The sequence below is a fragment of the Prunus mume genome, linkage group LG1, assembly GCF_029339155.1.
Source record: "Prunus mume cultivar Tortuosa linkage group LG1, ASM2933915v1, whole genome shotgun sequence".
NCBI lineage: Eukaryota > Viridiplantae > Streptophyta > Magnoliopsida > Rosales > Rosaceae > Prunus > Prunus mume.
Genome location: NC_142698.1, coordinates 9,556,460 through 9,579,076, shown reverse-complemented (window position 1 = coordinate 9,579,076; position 22,617 = coordinate 9,556,460). Strand labels below are relative to the sequence as shown.

Here is a 22,617-nt window from a genome sequence, read left to right as displayed (position 1 = left end):
ATTCTTGTTATTAATATCATAATACTATCCAAATGCTTACTGCTGAACCTGAACCTGAACCTGTTTTTTTTTTTTTTTTTTTTTTTTGGATCTGAACCTGAACCTGAACCTTAAACTCTAAAATAAAGAGGATAATGCAAAACAAACTAATAAATTATAATAATTGTCAAGATACATATAATTATAATAAATTATAAAAAGCCTAATCAACTAGAAGGAAAGACGCAAAAATTAGTTAAAGGCTAATTATTTAAGTCGTGACCTTTTACCAACAAAAGTTTATATAATTATGGAAGATCCAAAGAGAAAAACTTGCCCGAAACCCAAAATTAATTGAACTGCGTAGATTTGGTCGATGTTGTTTGCAATAGGCATATACATTCACAAAATAATGCGAAAAGCATCTCAGCTCAAACAACTCATCTCATGATAAGGGATGAGGTAGCTTACGAAAAGAATATCATCAAGAGTTGTTCTTGCCTATCCATTTGGTGCTTTGCAACTGTCTGTTATAGGAGTGGACTCTGTTCGGTTAAACATACTGAGAGGCAATCGCCCACTAAATTGGCGCTATCAGTATAACAAATCTCGAAATTACATCAAACCGCCACTCATGTCAACCGACCACAGTTAGCTCCCCGAACAAACAGATTGGCGCGGTTCGATTTTGGTTTTCAGAACAAGGACGATAAATCACGGAAGAAGAAGGCTAGGGTTATCCATTCGGGTGGGCTGATTACTATCCAGGGGTCAAACTAATTTTAGGAAAAAAAAAAAAAAAAAAGAAGAACCGCGTATAACCTTGCGGTTAGGCTTCTCGTGTCAACACAAGTCTAGCCGGCCGGCTATACTATTTTTTTAAAAAATCTATTTATAAAGAAAAAAAATTAAAAAAGGTGTATCGTTGTGCAGCTATACCATTTTTAGAAGAAGAAAAAAAACCGTGTATCGTCGTGCAGCTATACTATTTACACACTTAAAAAACAGAGGTCACGATTAGGCGCCCACATGTCAAAATAAGTATAGCCGCCCGGCTATACTATTTTTAAGAAAAAAATTAAAAAACGTAAGAAGGTAAAAAGGGACCTCTTTAAAACTTAAAAGTTAGGTCACTATATAATATTTTAATATATATTATTTTTATTCAATACCAATGAAGAAGATACATACAATTAATTAATATTATACTTGACCCATAAGTTGTTAAGCTTTTCAAATATTCACCATTCAAAAGATTTACCAATACAAGTACAAGTGTAAATTCTCTGGCGTGAAGCTATCTCTAACCGCAGAGCATATCAATAATCAAAATGTATTGTTAATTAGGAGTACAATTTCAAGGGCATCTAATGTCCACCCAAATTGAGGATTAGTATCCTAGGGTAAGGGATGCTTGCAGCTGAAGCAATCATCTGGACTTCCCAAGCCATGTAAAGGATCCAACGGCAGAACCATTATGTGGGTCCCATGATGCTTTTTCTGCTTCAAAATTTGGTTACTTCCGCAGCCACAATTGGCATACATATGACTAATAAGATTTGTTGTGGCTTAGGTGAGTTTAATAAGCCTTTCTTTTGAGCTAGTTTGGCTTTGAGTTTGAAACCAACTGTAAATCAAAGTTGGGAAGGTGAACTACCATTGCTTTTTACCTTTTTTTCCCACTTCCTACAACCACAACTCATCAAACTCATGTAGATGCTTCCTACCTATTGGTTTTAAATTCTCTATAAAAACCCAATGGAGGCTTTCTACTCTTCACAACAAGAAACAACATTTTAATTAAGAGAGATTTGCCTACAATACAACTAGCAGCTTCTTAAAACTCAGCCATGGCTTTTCCCAAGCCCTTCTTCATTCTGTCTTTGGTGGTGATTTTGTCACTCTCAAACACCCATATGACTGAAGCAGCTCGCCACCTTTTGGACACGCCGGCAGCAGCTCCACCTCCAGCATTGGCATTCCCTACAATCCCATCTCTGCCAAAACAAACACTGCCTCCATTGCCTTCAATACCAACACTTCCCAAGCCCTCGAACACCTTGCCTACATTTCCAACTGTCCCAACTCTGCCCAAGGCCACATTGCCTCCATTGCCCTCTACCCCATTGCCTACCCTTCCAACTACTCTGCCTCCATTGCCAAGCTCTCAAATGCCTTCTTTGCCAAAACCTTCCGCATTGCCTACGTTGCCCACAACACTACCTCCATTGCCATCCAATCCACTGCCCTCTCTCCAAATCCCAACAACAATCCCTTCTATCCCCACTATTCCATCAACATTTCCGACCATTTCATTCCTCTCCCCACCCCCATCAAATTAATTAAACCATTTGAGATTTGAGATATATGGATTGATCTCTTTATGCTTGCTAGGTCCTACAACTATGTAATTTCTTGTATTTCTCGTGTCAGAGAGCTTGTGAGGATGCTATTTTTCACGAATTCTTTCTTGTTGGGTTTCATGTATCTTCATGATATCTATATATTCTAGTGTTGCTCTTTTTTTTTTTTTTTTTTTCGGATACAACAGTGTTTGTTTTGCATTCTTGCAATCTTGTTATAACTCTTGTATTATCAAAAGGCTTATCGATTCATCCCGCCACATAATCTTCGTCACTTTGTCATCGAAATGCTACTGGTCATGCCATGGACTATATAAAGTGGAAAAACAAATCAACAACAATTTCATTAACTACTGCCATGGCCATGGGCTCAAAGTTGATCCCGACTGGCCATTTAGTAACTAAATTAATCTACCCCACAATTCCAATGCATTGAATAAACAAAAACCAGTTGGGTTGATTTCCCTTTAGCCGTTCACATTCCTGGCTCAGGGTAAGTAATCTTTCTCGTCTAACAACAAATTCCACTGCCTCATTGCCATTTTCATACGCAATTAATCATACTGCAAATTTACATTATATCCAATGCTCCAACATGGTGGCTCATCCATATTTGTAGGTAATTACAATGTTCACTAACTAATTGTAAACTCATAAAGGTATCAAATTGTTTAGCTCAGCCCTAGAGATCTAATCTATAAGATTTGACGTTCTATATAGATCTTGATGCTGGATTTTCAAAAATTGTTTTGTTTAAGGACACATGAAGAACAGTGCAACCCACTGCTCTCCCTGAACAAGCACCCAAAAATGAAATTGCATGTCTCGGTCCAATAAGGAAACCAAAGGGCCCATTTGATAACTATTTCAATTTTAGTTTTTAGTTTTTGTTCTAGAGTATAGAGGAAAAAGAGGGAGAATGGAAGGGAGAATGAGAGTGGAGATGGAATTGAGAGGGAAGATGAAAGGAGGATGGGAGGGAGGAGTAACAAAAGTGAAAACTAAAACTAAAAAAACTGAAATCTACTTGAAATTGTTTTCACTTTCAAGTTTTTGTTATATGGAGATATTGACACGCCTGCAAGTGTGGAAGCATGAACGTATCAAGGACTAATTGGTTTAAGGGAATGAGAAATGACCGCATTCTAAAATGAATTTTAGAGCGGCCATTTTATCCCAGAAAACAGATTACTATGGCACAACCACAACCTGTTCTGTGAAGGATGACTAGACATATCCTAACAGATTTTCTAAGCCAAATTTTTATTTTCAAGCAAACTAGAGGAGGTCCCTTCAATACCACATTAACTCCTATTTAAATGCATGATGAATGATGTATGAAATTTACCTAAACCCAAAACCCAGATGCATTATGCATGTCAAAAAACGAATGTATTATATCCATATGTAATTTTATTTTCTATTTATTTTTCATGCTCACAAGGAGAACTGAAGCACCTATTGTTTAATTTATATATATAGTCCCCTTCTATTGATGGATCCCTCGAATAATCCAAACCGTTTATCTTCCAAGTCTTCATTCATAGATCATCCTTGCAAAAAATCTGAAAAATTGAAAATTATTAAGGCATCTAATTGCTAGCAACAAAATAGATGAACACAATTGTAACAACCCTATCCTTAATTAATTCTTAATTATTATTTTATTCAAGGAAATGACTAGAATACCCCCGAAATATAAGTTGACTTTTTGACCTGGAAGAAATTTGGGAATTTTGATTCTACCGTTGCATAGAGCACGTCGGTACGAGTTTTTAGACACGTAGTGGACTCGAATCGGAGTTATAACGAAGAAACTACGATAAGAATACATTGAGGGGCAAAATGGTAATTTGCCATATCATATTTTTAGTTTGGCCGGTTTCTGACTAGCTCCAGCCACTCCAGGTCGTGGGACCGGTTCAGGAAATGACCAGCATCAGCCGACGAACTCGTCTGGGCTGGAGCCCCGCCAAGTCGCCGCCACGAGCTGGGAAAGACCGAATTTTCCTCAAACTTTGACGCTGTTTCCGGCAGCTTTGGTGACGAAATTCGTCAATCCAGGTATGGTTTCTCACCTACTCTATGAGCTCTAGCTGGTGGTTGGGTAGGTTTCCCTCAATTCGAAGTATAGATAGTTCAATTTTCGAGTGAGGGTTTGGCTGGTTTGGGGATCGCAATTCCGGCCACTTCCGGCCAGTTTTTGAGGTAGGTCCAAGAACAAAAGTGGCTCCAAATCAGGTTATGAACCTAGGATAGGAAGCTGGGCTTACAATTTGGAAGTTTTCTAGTCATCGGAATTGATCAAGTCACCCACGCGTTGCCAGCGCATGCGGTTACACGTGGCCAGTGGGTGGGGACCACCCTCAGTCCTAGAATGATCCCTTGGTCCTCACGAGCGCGTAGGTACTCTCGGATTTCAATTTGGTCAACGTTTGAACCCCGAACGGATCTCGCTTATTGTGCGATTTCCGGGTTCGATACTTTTGAGCCATTGGATCATAGTCATTTTTAGATATGTTGATCTAGGTAAGTTCAGGATCGTATAAGACTTGATGGATCATAAAAAGGAGTCTCGAACACCCCAGAAATGACAACCCTATAGCTAGGTTTATAGTAACGAGTCCTGACCGAAAGAGAGTTCTCTAAAACATGTTACAGGTTAAATATATAGTCATTTATAGGTTGCAGGCCGGATAGAAGCAGTATCTCCGAGGCTGCGAAGATTGCGGCTCGACCTGCGAGGATACATAGTTAGTTATAGGTTGCAGCCCGAATATAAGCGGTATCTCTGAGGCTTGCAAGGATTGCGGCTCGACCTACGAGGATAGATAATAGTTATAGGTTGCGGCCCGGATAGAAGCGGTATCTCCGAGGCCTGCGCCTGCGAGAAGGGATGTATTAATGGAGTTGACATATCAGGATTAGAGGTACGCTTAGGCGGAGAGAATTTCAACTCTGAGAACTACGTGCGGCTTGATCCTCAGAAGGGTACGTAGGCAGCCTGAGGTTACAAGGTGCAGCCACGAGCTGGAGTCTTTGAGATAAATTGTATTTGATTGGAAGGGCAATTAGGTCATTTGTGCCCGGCATCTGCCAGTGTCGGGCACGCACAGGGTTCGGCTCGAATTTCAAAGTAGAATTTGGATCGGGTCTTTTCACAATGCTTCAAGAGAAAAACTAAAATAACAATAATCTCATTGGGTGGTCAAAATGTTTCGGATTCAAGTATTTTTTACAGATTTGATCTTAGTGGGAAAATTTAAAAGTTAGACGGTTCGAATAATTGAAAAACAACATGTGGTGGGCCCTACAACGGTATCCCTCACATAGGCTTATTTAAGAGACCTCTCAATAGAAAGCTCACTATATATATATGGTCCTGATCGTATGACACACAAAAAAACCACACATTTATACACACCTTTTTAATTCTTAGATGATTCACCATCCAATGGCTCAAAATGCATATGTCATTATTGTTTTTAAATCAAAAATCAATATTCTATTTTTACTTTTTGAAAAAATGTAGCAATCATTACTTCAATTTCTCTCTCCTCGCATGTGCTTCTTTGTTTCTATTGCTCTTCCTTTCACAGATCTCTTCCTTCCACAAACAACTCTCTCCCACTCCATTATTCTCTTATGTCTTCATCTCTCCTTAATGCCCCGTTTGGTTCACGGAACGAATTTTAGTGGAAATCACTTACCATGTCATTTCCCAAGGAATGGGAAATGGAAGATTCTTTTCCCACATTTGGTAATGTCGGAAAAATAACTGGGTGCTTTCACTTTGTTTCCTTTCCCATGTTTGTTTTGAGTAGGAATGGAAAACAAAGTTTATATAATTTTCCAATTATACCCATATTAAATCAAATAAAAAAAGAATGCATTTAATGATACATTGTAATTCTAAATTGTTAATGGGGACAAAATAGTCATGAAAAATGTACATTGAATGTTGGCTCATTTTCCCAAACTTTCCCATGAAGAAGGAAAACAAAACCCAAGTTGAGAGGAGAGCTTCACTTTCCCCTCTACTTTCTCATGTGCCAGGCAACCATTTCCCATGTCTGGACTTACCAAACATGATAAACCAATTGATTTCTCATCCTCAAGCTTCTTTTCCCATGAACCAAATGAGCCCTAAATTTCTTCATCATTTCTTGTTGGACTTGTCGGAAAAGTGAAACCATTGCAATGTCAAAAGCTTCTTCATCATTAGTTGTAAAGTCATCACGCACCTCTAGCCCTCATCTCCATCAGGTCAGAACCATTATTTGTTTAGTGTCAATAGCTCTTTTGCATGCATATTGTCTTATTCTTTATTTTATTTTTAATTTGAATCATATAAATTTAGGGGTGGCATTTTAGACCGAAAAACCACAAAAACCAACCGACAATTTACCGCAATTGCGGGAAACCGAACCGCATTTGCGGTATGAAGAACCGAACCGCATTTGCAATTGCAGTTGCAGTATTTGATTTTCAAAACTTGCTGTTACCGCAAACCGCGACTATATTTATAAATAAATAAAAATTGCATTTTGTATATAGCATTAGTGCTCGAACAACACAAAGGAGTCTTTCAAATCCACTCACCACCACCAATACTTGAGTTTGTAACTTTAATTTGTAACATTGGTGCATTGCATTTTCCTTTTAGTTTGTAACTTTAATTAACTTTTAATTGGATTTTTCCTTTAGGTTGTAACTTTAATTCATTTTGCATTGCATTTTCCTTTTGGTTTGTAAGTTTAAAGGATTTGGAATTGGAATGCTTGAGAAGTTGAGGTTGTGAATGCTTGAGAAGTTTAACTTTAATTGTAATGGTTTGTAAGTTTAAAGGATTTGAAATTGGAATGCTTGAGAAGTTAAGGTTGTGAATGCTTGAGAAGTTTGACTTTAATTGTAATGCTTGGAATTGTAACTTTAATTTTCTTTAGGTTGTGAATGCTTGAGAAGTTGAGGAGGTTGTGAATTTATATTTTTGGGTTAAAGTATGCTTGAAATCAAAAGGCTTCAAAAGAAGCATCAAAATTAGGCCTAAAATATGGAAGATTGGATTTTTATGACACAAAAAGAACTTGCGGTTTTAAACCGCTAATTCACGGTAACCACCCGCTTTTTGCGGTTTACCATTGCGGTAAACCGCAAACAGCGGTCGGTTCTACATTTCAAAAATCACCATACCGCAAATAGTCGGTCGGTTTGCGGTTTGAGCAAAAATTCGAGGTTATCGAACCGCAATCACCCCTATATAAATTACATCAACACAACACCACTTGAATTGGTGTCCTCCTTTCATTTATTACATCAATTCATTATGAATTGGTATTATTAAGTTTAAGTTTATAGTTAAATTAGTGGTACTCTTAAATTATAATACAAATTATAAATCAGTGAGATGGAAAAAAAAAAATCAATTAGCCTGGAGCAACAGATGTATAATTATATAATTATTCTTTGAGTTATGACAGAACTTGGTTTGATTTCTTTTTTTGAGTTATGACTGAATTTGGTTTGATTTCTTCATATGCAGATGGTTGGAGGGATATTGAATGGTTTGAGTTATGATTGAAGGATTGTATTGGATATTTTCCTGGAGTATTTTATGGTTGTTGGGACTACTGATTCTTTGAGTACTAAGTATCCATGCTGATAAAGAAAGAAGAATGTTGTGAACAATTACTTTTGGTTAATGATTGATGATTTGTTGCATTCATCAAGCTCTAGTGTTGTTTCTGGAATGAGAAATGGAATTTTTAACATCGTTTGACTTTGCTAATATATGCAATCTATATGTTTATTAATCTTGTCAACTCTGATGAACATGGCTGAAAAACAATGGTTTCAACTATAAAATATATATATATATATATATATATATATATACAGAGAGCTTCCATTGAGGGATCCCTCAAATAAGCTTATTTGAGGGACACCCCTTGTAGGGCCCACTCCGGATTGTATTTCACTAATCCAAACCGTCTATTTTGTAGATACACATTCAAAGATCATCTCTACAAAAAATCACTTGAATCCGATATCATTTGATCATTCAATTGAGTTATTGAAATTTTAATACTTTCTTGAAGCACCGTGTTCATTGATTTTGTAGGACACAATTGGATGTCGAAACGGTTTCCAAATTGTCTAATTTTTTGTAAGGATGATCTATGAATGAAGACCTAAAAAATAGATGGTTTTGATCATTGGAAAAAAAATTGTAGGGTACCCTAAAGGGCGTCCCTCAAATAAAATTATTTGAGGGATCCCTCAATAGAAGGGGACGATATATATATATATACAGAGAGCTTCCATTGAGGATCCCTCAAATAAGCTTATTTGAGGGACACCCCTTGTAGGGGCCATTCTGGATTGTATTTCACTAATCCAAACCGTCTATTTTGTAGATACACATTCAAAGATCATCTCTACAAAAAATCACTTGAATCCAATATCATTTGATCATTCAATTGAGTTATTGAAATTTTAATACTTTCTTGAAGCACCGTGTTCATTGATTTTGTAGGACACAATTGGATGTCGAAACGGTTTCCAAATTGTCTAATTTTTTGTAAGGATGATCTATGAATGAAGACCTAAAAAATAGATGGTTTTGATCATTGGAAAAAAAATTGTAGGGTACCCTAGAGGGCGTCCCTCAAATAAAATTATTTGAGGGATCCCTCAATAGAAGGGGACTGTATATATATATATATATATTGTGTTTTGATGAACGAATAAGTTCATTAGAAGAGCTAAAGTAAGGAGAAAAGGGATATCATTGGAGTGACATTGAACAACATTGTAAAGAAACAAAAAGAAAAACAATCATGAAAAAGTGTGATGAGAAATTACAAAATTAAAAAATTTAAATGGTGAAGATAGATGAAATGAAAACTACAAAATGGAAGAATTAGTAAAAAGTTTGATGGATCGAAACAAAACAAAAAAAAAAAGTAAAAGAAAGCATAGTGGAGAGATTTTAGTATTATTATTATTTTATGACTTAATATCACAAAACGTCCCTAAGGTTTGCAAAACTATTAGATTGCATCCTTAATGTTTTTTTGTGTCACTCGTGGTTCTCAAGGTTAGTATGTGCGATCACCAATGGTCCTTGTTGTTAGGTTCCGTCAAAAACTCTTTTAATTTACTGACGTGGCATATGTATATATCACAAAATATTTCACACACCTGCCACAAATGGTCCTTACGAAATTTTTTTATTTTTTAATTTAAAATTCGTAAAATTTTGATTTTCTTTTTAATTATTTATAAATGAAAAAAACCATTTATATAAGGATTTTAATCTTAAAGACCATTTATGAACCCTAAACCCTTAGTTTTTTTTTTTTTTTTAATTTTACTAATTTTAAATTATTTTTAAAAAACTCTATAAGTTTGTTGATGTGGCATATATATGGAGCCCACATCTACAATAATATAGTGCCACGTGCATTTAAAATATAATATATATATATATTAAATAATTTAAAATTCATAAAATTTTATGAATTTTAAATAATAAAAAAATAAAAAAATTGCAGGGACCATTTGTGATAGTTGCGTGAACCTCAAGGATGTTTTGCGATATACATAAATGACACGTCAGCAAACTAACGGAATTTTTTACGGAACCTAACGGTATGGACCATTTGTGATCATACATACTAACTTTGATGACCACAAATAACAAAAAAAAAAAAAATTAAGGATGCAATTTGATAATTTCATAAACCTTAAGGACGTTTTATGATAATAAGCCTTATTTTATTTTTTTTGGCCAAAAGAGTAGAGAGATTATTGAAGAGAAATGGGAAAAAAAGAAATCACTAGCTAGCTATTAATCGAAAAAAAAAAAACCCAAAGCCTAAGATAATTGCGTAGCAAAAAGAGTAACTGAAGAGAAGAATAAAAGTGATGGGCTTTGTGAAAGCCCAGCTAAAGTACCGAAGAGTTTTAGATGGAAAAAAAAATGTCTTTGTGTTTTCAAGAATGTAATTATGTGGTTGACTTATGTTTCCGAGAAAGTAATGAAAAAGTATTGTTTTTCTTTTAAAATAATATCATATGCATTTTGAGCTATTGGATGGTGAATCATTGAAGGGTTAAAACAATACTTTATATATATAGAGCTTCTATTGAGGGACATTCTTTTTAGGACCCACTCCAGATTGTATTTCATTAATCCAAACCGTCTATTTTGTAGATACTCATTAAAAGATATCTCTACAAAAAATCACTTGAATCTGATATCATTTAACCACTCAATTGAGTTCTTGAAATTTTAGTACTTTCTTGAAGCATCGTGTTCATTGATTTTGTAGGACACAATTGGATGTCGAAACGGTTTCCGATTTGTCTAATTTTTTGAAATTATGATCTATGAATATAGACTTAAAAAATAGATGGTTTGGATCGTTGAAAATAAATTCGCAAGGTACCTTAAAGTATATCCCTCAAATAATTTTATTTGAAGAATTCCCCAATAGAAACAGACTATATATATATATAAAAAAATTTGTTCTTATGCGGACGTCCGCATTTTGTTAAACTACGGTTGTCCTCAGATTTGCCAATATATGTGTACATACATGTAAAAGCTTACATGCTGCCAGATTACTTTCACATTGGCAGAGGTGTGGGCCCTCCAAAAAGTATCCCAAATGTGGGAATATGGAGATGCAAAAGAAGAAGCAATACCATTGGTTGCTCTCAAGGCTCTTGCAACGTGTTAAGCACTTTGTACTAAACTGCCATTTTTAATCAATGAATCCAACAGCCTTCTTGTGCTAAGTGGAATTGCACGAATCAAATCCACCTCTTTTGCCAAAAAAACAAGTGGTAACTGGCACAACCGTAGTTTAACAAAATGCGGACGTCCGCATAAGAGCAAAACTCTATATATATAAAGCATTCTGTTTTGTTAACCAATTTTAAACATGAAAGAACCTATCAAAACCTTTGATTGAGTGTGGTTTCGGTTCATCTCTAATTGGTTAACCCGATCTCTTCCTATTTGATTCATTTGTTTGAATCCGGAGTTTAGTTTTAGGAGGAGATTTTCAAGGCCATCTCATTTCCAACCAACGAAAATGGTATTGCAGTCAAACGGACTTTCTTAGCCATACCCAACCTAAATGGTGATTGTATATGTAGTTCCCATGTTCAATAGCCAATTGGCTTAAGATTATTGGCTTGTCTTGCGTGAGTTTATTCTTCAGCCTTTCTTTTGGGTTAGTTTGGGTATGACTTTGAGACCAATTTATTAATCAACTCAGGGAGGTGAGCTAACTATTGCTTTTTTTCCCACTTCCTACAACCACAACTCATCAAACTCATTAGATAGATGCTTCCAAGTCCTCAAAGTCGCACATTTTTTCTCTATAAAAACCCAATGGATCCTGTCTGCTCTTCACAACAACAAAACAAGATATTAACAAAGAGACTTGCCTATAGCCCTAGCAGCTCCTTCAACTCAACCATGGCTTTTCCCAAGCTTTTCTTCATTTCGTCTTTGCTGGTGGCGATTTTGTCAGCCTCAAGCACCCAAATGAGCCATGCAGCTCGCCACCTTTTGGACACACCAGCTGCAGCTCCACCCCCAACACTGGCAATCCCTACAATCCCCTCTCTGCCAAATCCCACTCAGCTGCCTCCCTTGCCTTCACTGCCAACACTTCCCAAGCCCTCAAACACCTTGCCTACACTTCCAACTGCCCCAACTCTGCCCAAGACCACATTGCCTCCACTTCCCTCAACCCCATTGCCTACACTTCCAACTGCCCCAACTCTGCCCAAGACCACATTGCCTCCACTTCCCTCAACCCCATTGCCTACGCTTCCAACTGCTCCAACTCTGCCAAAGCCGGCCACCTTGCCACCGTTGCCCTCTACCCAATTGCCTACTCTCCCAACTACTCTGCCCCCATTGCCAACCTCCCTACCCCAAATCCCATCTTTGCCAAAATCCACATTGCCTACGGTGCCCGCAACCCTCCCGCCATTGCCATCATTCCCCTCAACAATCCCTTCAATCCCCACCATTCCAACAACAATTCCATCGATTCCATTCTTCTCCCCTTCCCCCATCCAATTAAACTACTTGATATATTTATGCCATGTTTCTCCATGATTACTAGTAGAAGTATACAATCCAGTTTCTTGTCTGTGCTGGGGAGTCTTCAGAATATATGATTTGATGGTTTCTTCTGTTTGATGGTGGCTTATTAGTGTATGTATACAGTATACTTGTGACAGAGAGGCTGTGAGGGATGTTATTTTCCTTGAATTCTTTCTTTGTTGGGATCTTCTCGATATCTATTGTAGCGTTTGTTGTCGTATTAATTCTTGTTATGATGAATTATAGTATTATTATCAAAAGGTTTATTCTTTATTATATATAATATATGATCTTTGTTATGGAAACCTACTGGTCATGTCATGGACTATATATGCAGTACCCAAAGACTGAAGCTGAAAAGGAGAATATATATTATCTGTATATCTATAAGAGACGGCCGAAATGCATAATAGATTACTAGATACATAGCTTTAGGAGGGACGAAACGCTAACATATGATGCCATTTACTACAATGCTATGTGATTGGGTGCAATTACAAGTATAAATCTTCAACCAAATCCATTGACAGGATCCTCAGTATAAATTTTCAAGCTATTGTGCTTCAACGAACAAAAATGCAAAGAAGATTTATGTAAACAATATATTACAAGCTATTTAATCGCAATAGGGAGTAATGCATAACATCATCTCCAGCAACAATAAAACTTGCATAACAGCGTTGCTCGAAAGCTGGCAGCGCCACATGGCCGAAGTTTACATTTGAAATTAAAAAGAATAACAAGGGTAGATAATTTTGACATTAGGGCTTAAAGAAATAGGAGTGTTGGGATCAATAGGATTTTTCAGAATTGGAGTTTTGGCAAGTTTTCTAGGTCCATGTTTAGAATGTCGAACATTAGCCAGAATCTTAGAAACTTCAGAGATCTTATGAATTCTGAAAATATCACCACCATGTGGAAGAGAGGAGCGAAGGCGAGATGGAGTTTTCAAAAGGGAGTAGGATGAGGGAACAGAAAGAGCCCCTTCACCATCAATGGCTTGCACTGCAACCAGCATAAGTAAAACCAGTGTCACCATCATCTTCATCATTAGCATATACTTATGCAAATATAACTATCATATATTCTCTCTTAAAGTTTTTGCCTTATTTGTAGCGTTTGTAACTCATGCATGGTTTCAAAACCATAAATATTAAATATTAAATAAAAACACAATTAGAAGGTTTAGAATCAAATTTTACCTTTCTTTGGGGTTATTGTCCTATGGGAAGGTTCAAGAGGAAAGGGAGACTGTAATAACCAATTCACCGCTCTATCATAAAGTTGAAAGTTCTTCTAACAAAAAATAAACAAAAGGATGACCTTCATGTAATTAATTAATAATTCATCAATGGGATGTTAGTTGAATTGGCTTAGGTTTTTGGCGTGCTTCCAAGTGGTCCTGAGTTCAAGCTCCCATGGTACCCGTGTGTGTGAGTTCCCCTTTTCTAACTTTGGCAACAACAACAAAAATCTAATGAATTCTTTAAAAGTAATCAATTAATCAATTAATATTTTATCTAGTTTGTTACACTTTCAATTAATTGAGGTGTAGGTATTCTTTTTAAATTCGTGCTTTTATAATTGAGGTGTACGTAATCAATTAATATTTTTTCTAGTTGTTGCTTTTATAAATTCGTGCATCATACTCATATGTACGTATTCTTTTTAAGTACTTTAATTTTTCACACACCTCAATTATACGGAACTATACTTGTTTTTTAAACCAAACGTATTATACTTGCATTATTCGAGTATATATTTTTTATGTATAATCCATGCATGTTGCGTATATTTTCCAATTATTCCAACATTTTACACTCTTTCAAAAAATGAAAATAAATCATGTTAAAATACAGAATGGTTGAATTTTTACCGTATTTTTTTTATAAATTTTTTTTTTCCAAATAATGCACATACAAATTTTATGTACATTTTCTCGGTCTGGTATTTTACTAAATACAAAGAAGATATATATAAAATGCGGTACTACTATGATCAAGCGAAAGTTATCAAATAATTTGCAAAATGTTAACAATGAAGATTCATAAAGTATATCAAAGTTCTTGATCAATACCACCAGTTAGTTTATAATGGTACTTTTTCCCAACTAGGTATTATTTAATGGTACTTTTTTGAAAAGAAGATTTCATTCATATAAACCAAAATAGGCATACATAGATCGACACGAATATAGTGGCCTCATTAAAACTTTCTTAGGAAAACCACGTGGGACAAACTCAGGATAGGAAAGAGTACCACACATGCTATAAACAAACAAAAGAGTCCAACTCATGCCACTTTGGACTGCTACAAAGAACTAGAATAGAAAAACAAATAACCAAAACAAACTACCAAATGACTAGAAAACCAACACACAGGAGACCCCGCAATAGAGCACACCAACGCATCCCAAACTGTCAAAGAAAGTCTTATATGATAATAGTAATAATAGTTTAATTGTACTTTTCTTTCAAAAGTTAGAAGAAATCTCCCCTATTGGTAACAAAAGTTAATGAAACTTGTTTAGCTACACCGTTTTCCAACGGTAGTTCCATTTATTTCATTTCCAACCCACTAATCTTAACAGACGGTTATTTCTATTTCATGGTAAATATACGATAAGACCATCATTTTAACTTGAAATTATACATAAACTGATGATCTACCATGAAACCAGTTAAATGAGGAGACGCATTGAGGTCTCTCAAGGGGAGGCGTCTCATCGCTTTCAAGAGGCGGCAAATTGCCTCCTCAACAATTAAGCGTGAACATAAAAATTGCCTCTATGAAAGCGTACGTGGAGAAGCCTCCCATTGGGAGACCTCAATCAATCCAGTGTGTCTTCTTGTTTAACTAGTCTTCATGGTAGATCATTAGTTTAGTATAATATCAAGTTAAAATGATCGTCTTATCGTATATTTACCATTAAATAGAAATAACAGTTTGTTAAGATTAGTGGGATGGAAATGGATTAAATGGAAACTAATGGTGTATGGTGTAGCTAAACAAGTCTCATTCAAAATAATAATAAAATAAAAATTACCAACAGGGGAGGGAGAGATTTCTTCTAACTTTTAAAAGAAAAGTACCACTAGATTATACCGAATTGGTAAGTAAGTCCCATTATAAACTGACGTGGTGATTCATCATGATGAACTAAGGTTATGAATATTCTTCGTTGTTGTTAACAAACATTTTGTAGATTTTTAGATGAGTTTCGCTCATAGGCAGTGGCAACCCATCTTGTATATATCTTCCATTTGTAGTTAGTAAAATACTCTGGAAGGAGAAAATATACATAAAATATTTACATGCATTATTTGGAACTTTTTTTAAAATACGATAAGGATTCAACCATTATTTTATATTTTAAAATTATTTATTTTCTTCTTTGAAATAGCGTAAAACATGTGAAATAATAGATAAATATATGCAAAATGCTTGGATTATATACATCAATACACGAATAATGCACGTATAATATGTTTGGTTAAAAAAATACATACATATACGATACACGAATTTATAAAAGCTTAATTGAAAGTGTAACAACAACTAGATATAATATTAATTGATAATGAATTTATTTTTTGTTTATTTTTTGTTAGATGAACTTTCAACTTTATGATAGATAGCCTTCTTGAACCTTCTCATAGGACAAAAAATTTCATTCTAAAGCCTTCTTGTGTGTTTATTTTTGGTTTTGAAACCATGCATGAGTTGCAAACACTACAAATAGGGAAAAAGAAACTTTAAAGAGAGAATACAGTCATATTTGTTCAGGGATGCTAATGATGAAGATGATAATGGTGCTACTGGTTTTACTTATGCTGGTTAAAGTGCCAGCCATTTATGGTGAAGAGGCTCCTTCTCTTCCCTCTTCATCTCACTCCCTTTCGAAAATTCCATCACGCCTTGGCTCCTCTCTTCCACATGGTCATGGTGATGCTATTTTCAGGATTCATAAGAGTACTTCTGAAATTTCTAAAATTCTGGCTAATGTTCAACATTTTAAACACCGGCGGCCTAATAAATTTTCCAGAACTTCTATTCCGAAACCTCCTATCCTAGAGACTCCATTTCCCGACAATCATATTCCTCTAAGCCCTAATGTCAAAATTATCTACCCTCCTTTTTCTTAATTTCTAATGTAAACCTCGGCCATGTGGCGCTCCCAGCTTTCAGGATCTATCCTGCATCAGATGATAGACATTCACCTTTTCCAGCAATGATGTTATGCATGTTTGTTTGCTGGAGTTGATGTTATATATGCATGTTACTCCCTATTGTTGTATTTACTTTTGTTATCATTTTTTATATGTAAGATTTGATGGTTATTTTCAATAGTTTGTTCGTTGAAGCACAATAGCTTGAAAATTTATACTCCTTAGGAACCTGTCAAGGGATTTGGTTGAAACAAAGAGTAAAACTTCATAAAAACTGGTTGAAGATTTATATTTCTAATCCAACCATTCAATATGACTTTGTAGTAAATTAAATGGCATCATATGTTATTACCGTCTAGCTCTTATCGATTTACTATTACTTATCGTATCTCTAAATAGAGATATGGGTTCCAATGTTGAGGTGGTACACAATGTGGTACAGAAATGTGATCTCATCACTCATATTGCGCACAGTCGACAACATGATGAATAGCATTTCCATGACAAAGATCATATATAATAACAAGAATAAGCCTTTTGATAATACCATAATTCATAACAATAATTAATACAAACAAACGCTACAATAAGCCAACAAAGAAAGAATTCATTTATATAAAAAAAAACTTCCTCACAAGCTCTTTATCACAAGTATACTGTATACAAAGACTAATAAGCCACCATCAAACACAAGAAACCGTCATATGTTCCAGGACTTCTGAAACCCACCAGCACAAACAAGAAATTAGATAGTATATATACTGGTAAGCGTGGAGAACCATGGCATATATATGTCAAGTGGTTTAATTTGATGGGGGTGGGGAGAAGAATGGAATCGATGGAATTGTTGTTGGAATGGTGGGGATTGAAGGGATTGTTGAGGGGAATGATGGCAATGGCGGGAGGGTTGCGGGCACCGTAGGCAATGTGGATTTTGGCAAAGATGGGATTTGGGGTAGGGAGGTTGGCAATGGGGGCAGATTAGTTGGGAGAGTAGGCAATTGGGTAGAGGGCAACGGTGGCAACGTGGCCGGCTTTGGCAGAGTTGGAGCAGTTGGAAGCGTAGGCAATGGGATTGAGGGAAGTGGAGGCAATGTGGTCTTGGGCAGAGTTGGGGCAGTTGGAAGTGTAGGTAAGGTGTTTGAGGGCTTGGGAAGTGTTGGTAGTGAAGGCAATGGAGGCAGCTGAGTGGGATTTGGCAGAGAGGGGATCGTAGGGATTGCCAGTGTTGGGGGTGGAGCTGCTGCTGGTGTGTCCAAAAGGTGGCGAGCTGCATGAATCATTTGGGTGCTTGAGGCTGACAAAATCACCACTAGCAAAGACGAAATGAAGAAAAGCTTGGGAAAAGCCATGGTTGAGTTGAAGGAGCTGCTAGGGCTATAGGCAAGTCTCTCTGTTAATATGTTGTTTGCTTGTTGTGAAGAGCATACTATCTCCAATGGGGTTTTTATAGAGAAAATATGTGTCAAGACTTTGAGGACTGGAAGCATCTACATGAGTTTGATGAGTTGTGGTTGTAGGAAGTGGGAAAAAAGCAACAGTTAGCTCACCTCCCAAACTTAATGTGTTCCATATTCAAAACCAAACTAACTCAAAAGACTAGGGCATAAACTCACGCCATGTGTCCTCCGTTTGATTATAATCACCATTTTGGGTATTTGACAAATAAAAACTTACTTACATTGGATGTTACTATGGCGGTATTTCAAGTCAATCACGCACTATCATGTAATTTAATTTTTTTTTTCACACAACAATATGTGGTTTACATTACGTGATTGACTTGAAATATAGCATCCCTTTATATGAAAGTTCTCATCCATAATCCATGACAATATGTTCTCTATGTTGACCAAAGCATTAAAGGAAAGACAATACATTTCGTCCCCCTTTCGACTCTTGGGCCGCTTTGGGCCATGTTGAATGTATCATTTCAAACAATAAGGTAATAATTCCATCCGCCTTTTTGGTTTTAATTTTATTTATTATTTTATTATTTCTGAATTAAGAAGACTTCAGAAATTTTTCGAACAGATTTATCACTTTAGTAAAAGACATGTTCCTCAGAATCAGAGAACTCTTTCGAGTAGCATGTGACATCAACTATCTTCTACAATCTGTTCAACAAGTCCAGATCACCTTCACACTTTTATTATTTTATTTTTTGTTTGAAAAGATGTTCATTTAAACTTGTAATATCTTTCAACAAAAGGAAGAGAAATATTGCCTGCATCAACATTCTATTCTGAATAATTAATTATACATGTTTTTTTTAATATAAATGATAGTCTAAATTATAAGAGGAAGTGGGGGTATCTTACACACACTACTAAAATAGCATAGATATTTGAACATGAGTACACTAGTCTGCCACCATTTTCACTAAACTAGACTCGTTGGCAATTAATCACATATGTTTAGGTCATGCATTGGCACTTGCAAGCCCAAATCATACAATTAGTAGCCGACAGTACCAACATAAACACAGACGTAGACTACAATGATTGAGAAAATTAAAGAATTTTTTTTTTCTGCTCTCTCTAAGCACTTTAGTTAGGCAATATTTAATTACCAACCAAAATTATCAATAATTCCCAAAGCGACATCACAAATATGCTTCAAACCCTCCTCTCTTCTTGCAAGTTCTGGAGGATAAGCCAAAGCTGGGTACCTTTTGAAAGCATTGTGGCAAGCATTTGGGTAGTCAGCAGCTGCATTGATGTGCATGGAAGCATAATCATATGATTCTGAGGCCAAATCCTGCACTGAAGCTTGGAGGGCATCTCCAGCAAAGCCATACTTATCAGCACACTCCTTGAGCACCTTCTTCATGTTTGTGTCATTGTTCTTTGAGCTCACTAGTTGAGAGGACAAGTAAGATGAGGTGGCACTTGCATTTGCCATCCCAATCCCAACCATAATAACTGCCAATCCCTTTGTGTCTGCAGTTTTGCTTGTGGGATCAGATTTGAGGGTTGAGACACAGAGGCCATAGTATTTGGTGTTCTTACAAGTTTTCTGGATCAAATTTGAGTCGGCAGTCACAAAGAAATTATGGGTTTGGGGAGGAAATGCAAGGGAAAGAAGAAAGAGAGAGAAAATAATAGAACCCATGTGTGAGAATGTTATTTTTCTTTTGGATCTAGATTTTCTTATGGAGGAAGAGAGCAAAGGAAAGGCAGATAAGGATTAAAGGAGGGTTCAGATTTTTTTGAAAAAATTATTTTTTCTGTGGTTGCAACTTGGGATGTAAGAGATCTATTGGGTGCCTTGACTTGTGTCACAAATGAGCTGTTTTCTCGTTGCACTTGCTTTATTGAATTCAAAGAAGGAGAGGGGCTTTATTAGGCAGAAAGCTACGAAAACGATGCCAGTCATGAGGCCCTGTTTGGCAGCTACCTAAATCCCAAAACATGAGTCACGGGTCATAGATAACAAAAACAAACAGTTGAGACCCTCAATCCAATGCTCTTTTTTGATGAGTTCTGAAATGCGTTGGTTTTTCATATAGGGAATCTTGATGAAATGACAAGTGAAGAAAAAGAGCTTGGGAAGGGCCATCATTGAGTTTAAGGAGCTTTATATAGAAAATTTATGTTTCAACATTTAGTAACTTATTTATTCATCAATTACTTTATATTTAATTTACTTATGATTTTATGCATTTGATCGTTATGAGATTAATTTGTGTTTGGCTTGAGATTGCTTATTTCGTCATCAATTTCCAAGTTGTTGTGTTCAATGCGAGTTGAACGATGACCTAAAATGTAGACAGTTCTAATTGTTAAACCACATTGTTTGAGTAATCCGATGAAGAATTAACAAACAAAATACGGATACACTTGTTAATTATGTAAACTAAATGGATAACCCCTCTTTATTGAGTAGAGCTAATGATGCTCAAGATATTTACCAGTAGCCCTTGGAAATCAAATCATCGTTCATCACATAAAGTCTCCATCTGTTTTTTTTTTCTTTTCTTTTATTTGCTTTAAGCTGACATTACCAGTTATTAATGATATGATTATGATCAAATTTTGAGAGGAGCTGATCACCAAAACAGATGAGAATCGTATATTCTAACAATTCAGACAACAATACAACAAAAGCATTACACATGTTAAACTGAAATGACTAGAAAAAACAATACATCTATATCTAGGACGCATGCATGACAAGAACAAATTTCATAAGACAAACAAACACGCACTCTTCAATCTTCTCAAATACAGAACCGTTTAACAATAAAACCAACATCTATCTAATATAGGTCAAATGTAGATGTCGAAAATCAAACAGGGCAGCACTAGCTGTTTAATTTGATGGAGGAGGGAACAGGGAAGGAACTGCTAGAATTGTTGTTGGAATGGAGGGGATTGAAGGGATCGTAGTTGGGATAGTTGGCAATGGAGTGGCAGGAAGTGGAGATAGAGTGACCTTGGGGGCAGCAGGGATGGAAGGCAATGTTGGAATATTTGGCAAAGGGATTTGGGTTCTTGGGATCAAAGGGGTTGTTGGCAATGTGGGTTTAGGCAAAGTAGGAAAGGAAGGCAGTGGAGGCATAGTAGGCTTGAGAGTGGGAAGAGAAGGAATTGTAGGGAGTACCAAGGCCGGGGGTGGAGCCGCCATATCCAAGAGGTGCCGAGCTGCCAGGCTCATATCAATGCTTGATAAAGACAAAACTGCTACCACCACAGATAGTAGGAAACAATGCTTGAAAGCAGCCATTGCTTCTTGCTTGATATGCAAGGAACTTGTGTTATTTGTTTTGAATGGAAGGGTTACATTCCTAATAGGTTTTTATTGGGAGTGAGTCGATAGGTTTCTCAGTGTTTGACGAAATCTGGTTGTGGTAGTGTTGAGAGGTACTGGGTGGTTCACCTCCCCAAAATGGATCGAAGCCTAATCAATTTAAAACCACCAACCCACCGTTTTAGGGTATTGCTTAGGCAATCTCTCATGTATCAAAAGAGAAGGTAACTTTTGCTAGTTTTGATCTTCAGATATCAAGTTTGAATAGATTTGTGTGTAAAAATATTATGCATGTGAATTCGTCAAATTGTTGCTTGATTCAAGTTTCAGTCATTTACTTAACATTTGCATTGTATTGACAAGCCAATGCCATCTTGTTGTGAACAGTGTTTGATGTTATATGCTAGTTTTGTTCCAAATATAATCAGAATAATGTACCAAAAATAGCTGAATAACAGACACTAATTACCACCTCATTGTATGGTTAAATGACTACAATCCATATAAATGAAACGTCGCAATACTTGAAAGTTAACTTGAGCCTGCTAAGACACTGAAATTTTCAATGAACCATACAATGTTGTATCCAATAGGACTAGCAGCCATTTTCTTTCTCTAATGGGAGAGAAGGTTTGCAAGCGCTTATTTTGGATCTATATGAAGAAGAAGACCAGTTATATAGGGAGAGAGAGTAAGCTGATAAGTGGTGTTTGAGGAGATGTGGTTGGGGAAGCTTTGTATTCCAATACTAAAAATGGAAAACAAAATGCAAGCCACATTAACCATGAAGATTTAGAACTCAAGGGTGGGCCTTACAGTGCTAGCATAAATGCCAAACCACCCAGAATCATTGAAGATGCTGCAGATTGTATTTGGAGTTCGAGTATGACTACTATGCTACTTCTCAGAATCACTCGTTTTGTAAACAGTGAGTGGAGTGTATAAGTCCCTTTAGAGATAGGGGCGAGTACTACACGAGCTCGTAAGTAAAGTACGGAATCATGTAACTTGACCACCTAACTATAGAACCACCTGATCAGACCAAGAAGAAACACATAGCAAAATGTTTAACAGAAGGCAATTTTTTAAATGGAATCGATCTCTGGATTAAACAGCTATGACTATCAGCTTAGACTCGACACGAAGTCTGATCCAAGAAGAACACAATGCTGTGGGCAGCATAAAATAATAGTTCAGCACTAAATTTTTAAACTTGCACCCA

At 36.2% G+C, this 22,617-nt stretch overlaps 5 protein-coding genes across 5 annotated transcripts; 2 read left to right on the top strand and 3 right to left on the bottom strand.

Annotated features, from left to right (window-relative positions):
* The first annotated feature begins 1,763 nt into the window (after positions 1 to 1,763).
* Positions 1,764 to 2,502, top strand: LOC103344329 (uncharacterized). Its single transcript, XM_008247935.2, has one exon. It carries the CDS (start codon positions 1,830 to 1,832, stop codon positions 2,319 to 2,321), a length of 492 nt encoding a protein of 163 aa, XP_008246157.2. The 5' UTR covers positions 1,764 to 1,829; the 3' UTR covers positions 2,322 to 2,502.
* A 9,261-nt stretch (positions 2,503 to 11,763) lies between these two features.
* LOC103334331 (uncharacterized) lies at positions 11,764 to 12,779 on the top strand. Its single transcript, XM_008237284.2, has one exon. The coding sequence runs from the start codon at positions 11,836 to 11,838 to the stop codon at positions 12,484 to 12,486; it is 651 nt and encodes a 216-aa protein (XP_008235506.2). The 5' UTR covers positions 11,764 to 11,835; the 3' UTR covers positions 12,487 to 12,779.
* Positions 12,780 to 17,107: 4,328 nt separating this feature from the next.
* On the bottom strand, positions 17,108 to 18,073 carry LOC103334321 (uncharacterized). Its single transcript, XM_008237272.3, has one exon. The coding sequence runs from the start codon at positions 17,993 to 17,995 to the stop codon at positions 17,447 to 17,449; it is 549 nt and encodes a 182-aa protein (XP_008235494.2). The 5' UTR covers positions 17,996 to 18,073; the 3' UTR covers positions 17,108 to 17,446.
* A 793-nt stretch (positions 18,074 to 18,866) lies between these two features.
* LOC103334312 (cell wall / vacuolar inhibitor of fructosidase 2-like) lies at positions 18,867 to 19,918 on the bottom strand. The gene has a single exon (XM_008237260.3). It carries the CDS (start codon positions 19,755 to 19,757, stop codon positions 19,212 to 19,214), a length of 546 nt encoding a protein of 181 aa, XP_008235482.1. The 5' UTR covers positions 19,758 to 19,918; the 3' UTR covers positions 18,867 to 19,211.
* Positions 19,919 to 20,178: 260 nt separating this feature from the next.
* Positions 20,179 to 22,486, bottom strand: LOC148920965 (uncharacterized). Its single transcript, XM_089044040.1, has one exon. The coding sequence runs from the start codon at positions 21,369 to 21,371 to the stop codon at positions 20,958 to 20,960; it is 414 nt and encodes a 137-aa protein (XP_088900166.1). The 5' UTR covers positions 21,372 to 22,486; the 3' UTR covers positions 20,179 to 20,957.
* Between the last annotated feature and the right edge of the window lie 131 nt (positions 22,487 to 22,617).

Excerpts from the sequence above, each read along its gene's own strand:
- LOC103334321 (XM_008237272.3), bottom strand. The coding sequence starts at position 17,995 with ATGGCTTTTCCCAAGCTTTTCTTCATTTCGTCTTTGCTAGTGGTGATT.
- LOC103334312 (XM_008237260.3), bottom strand. The coding sequence starts at position 19,757 with ATGGGTTCTATTATTTTCTCTCTCTTTCTTCTTTCCCTTGCATTTCCT.
- LOC103334331 (XM_008237284.2), top strand. The coding sequence starts at position 11,836 with ATGGCTTTTCCCAAGCTTTTCTTCATTTCGTCTTTGCTGGTGGCGATT.
- LOC103344329 (XM_008247935.2), top strand. The coding sequence starts at position 1,830 with ATGGCTTTTCCCAAGCCCTTCTTCATTCTGTCTTTGGTGGTGATTTTG.
- LOC148920965 (XM_089044040.1), bottom strand. The coding sequence starts at position 21,371 with ATGGCTGCTTTCAAGCATTGTTTCCTACTATCTGTGGTGGTAGCAGTT.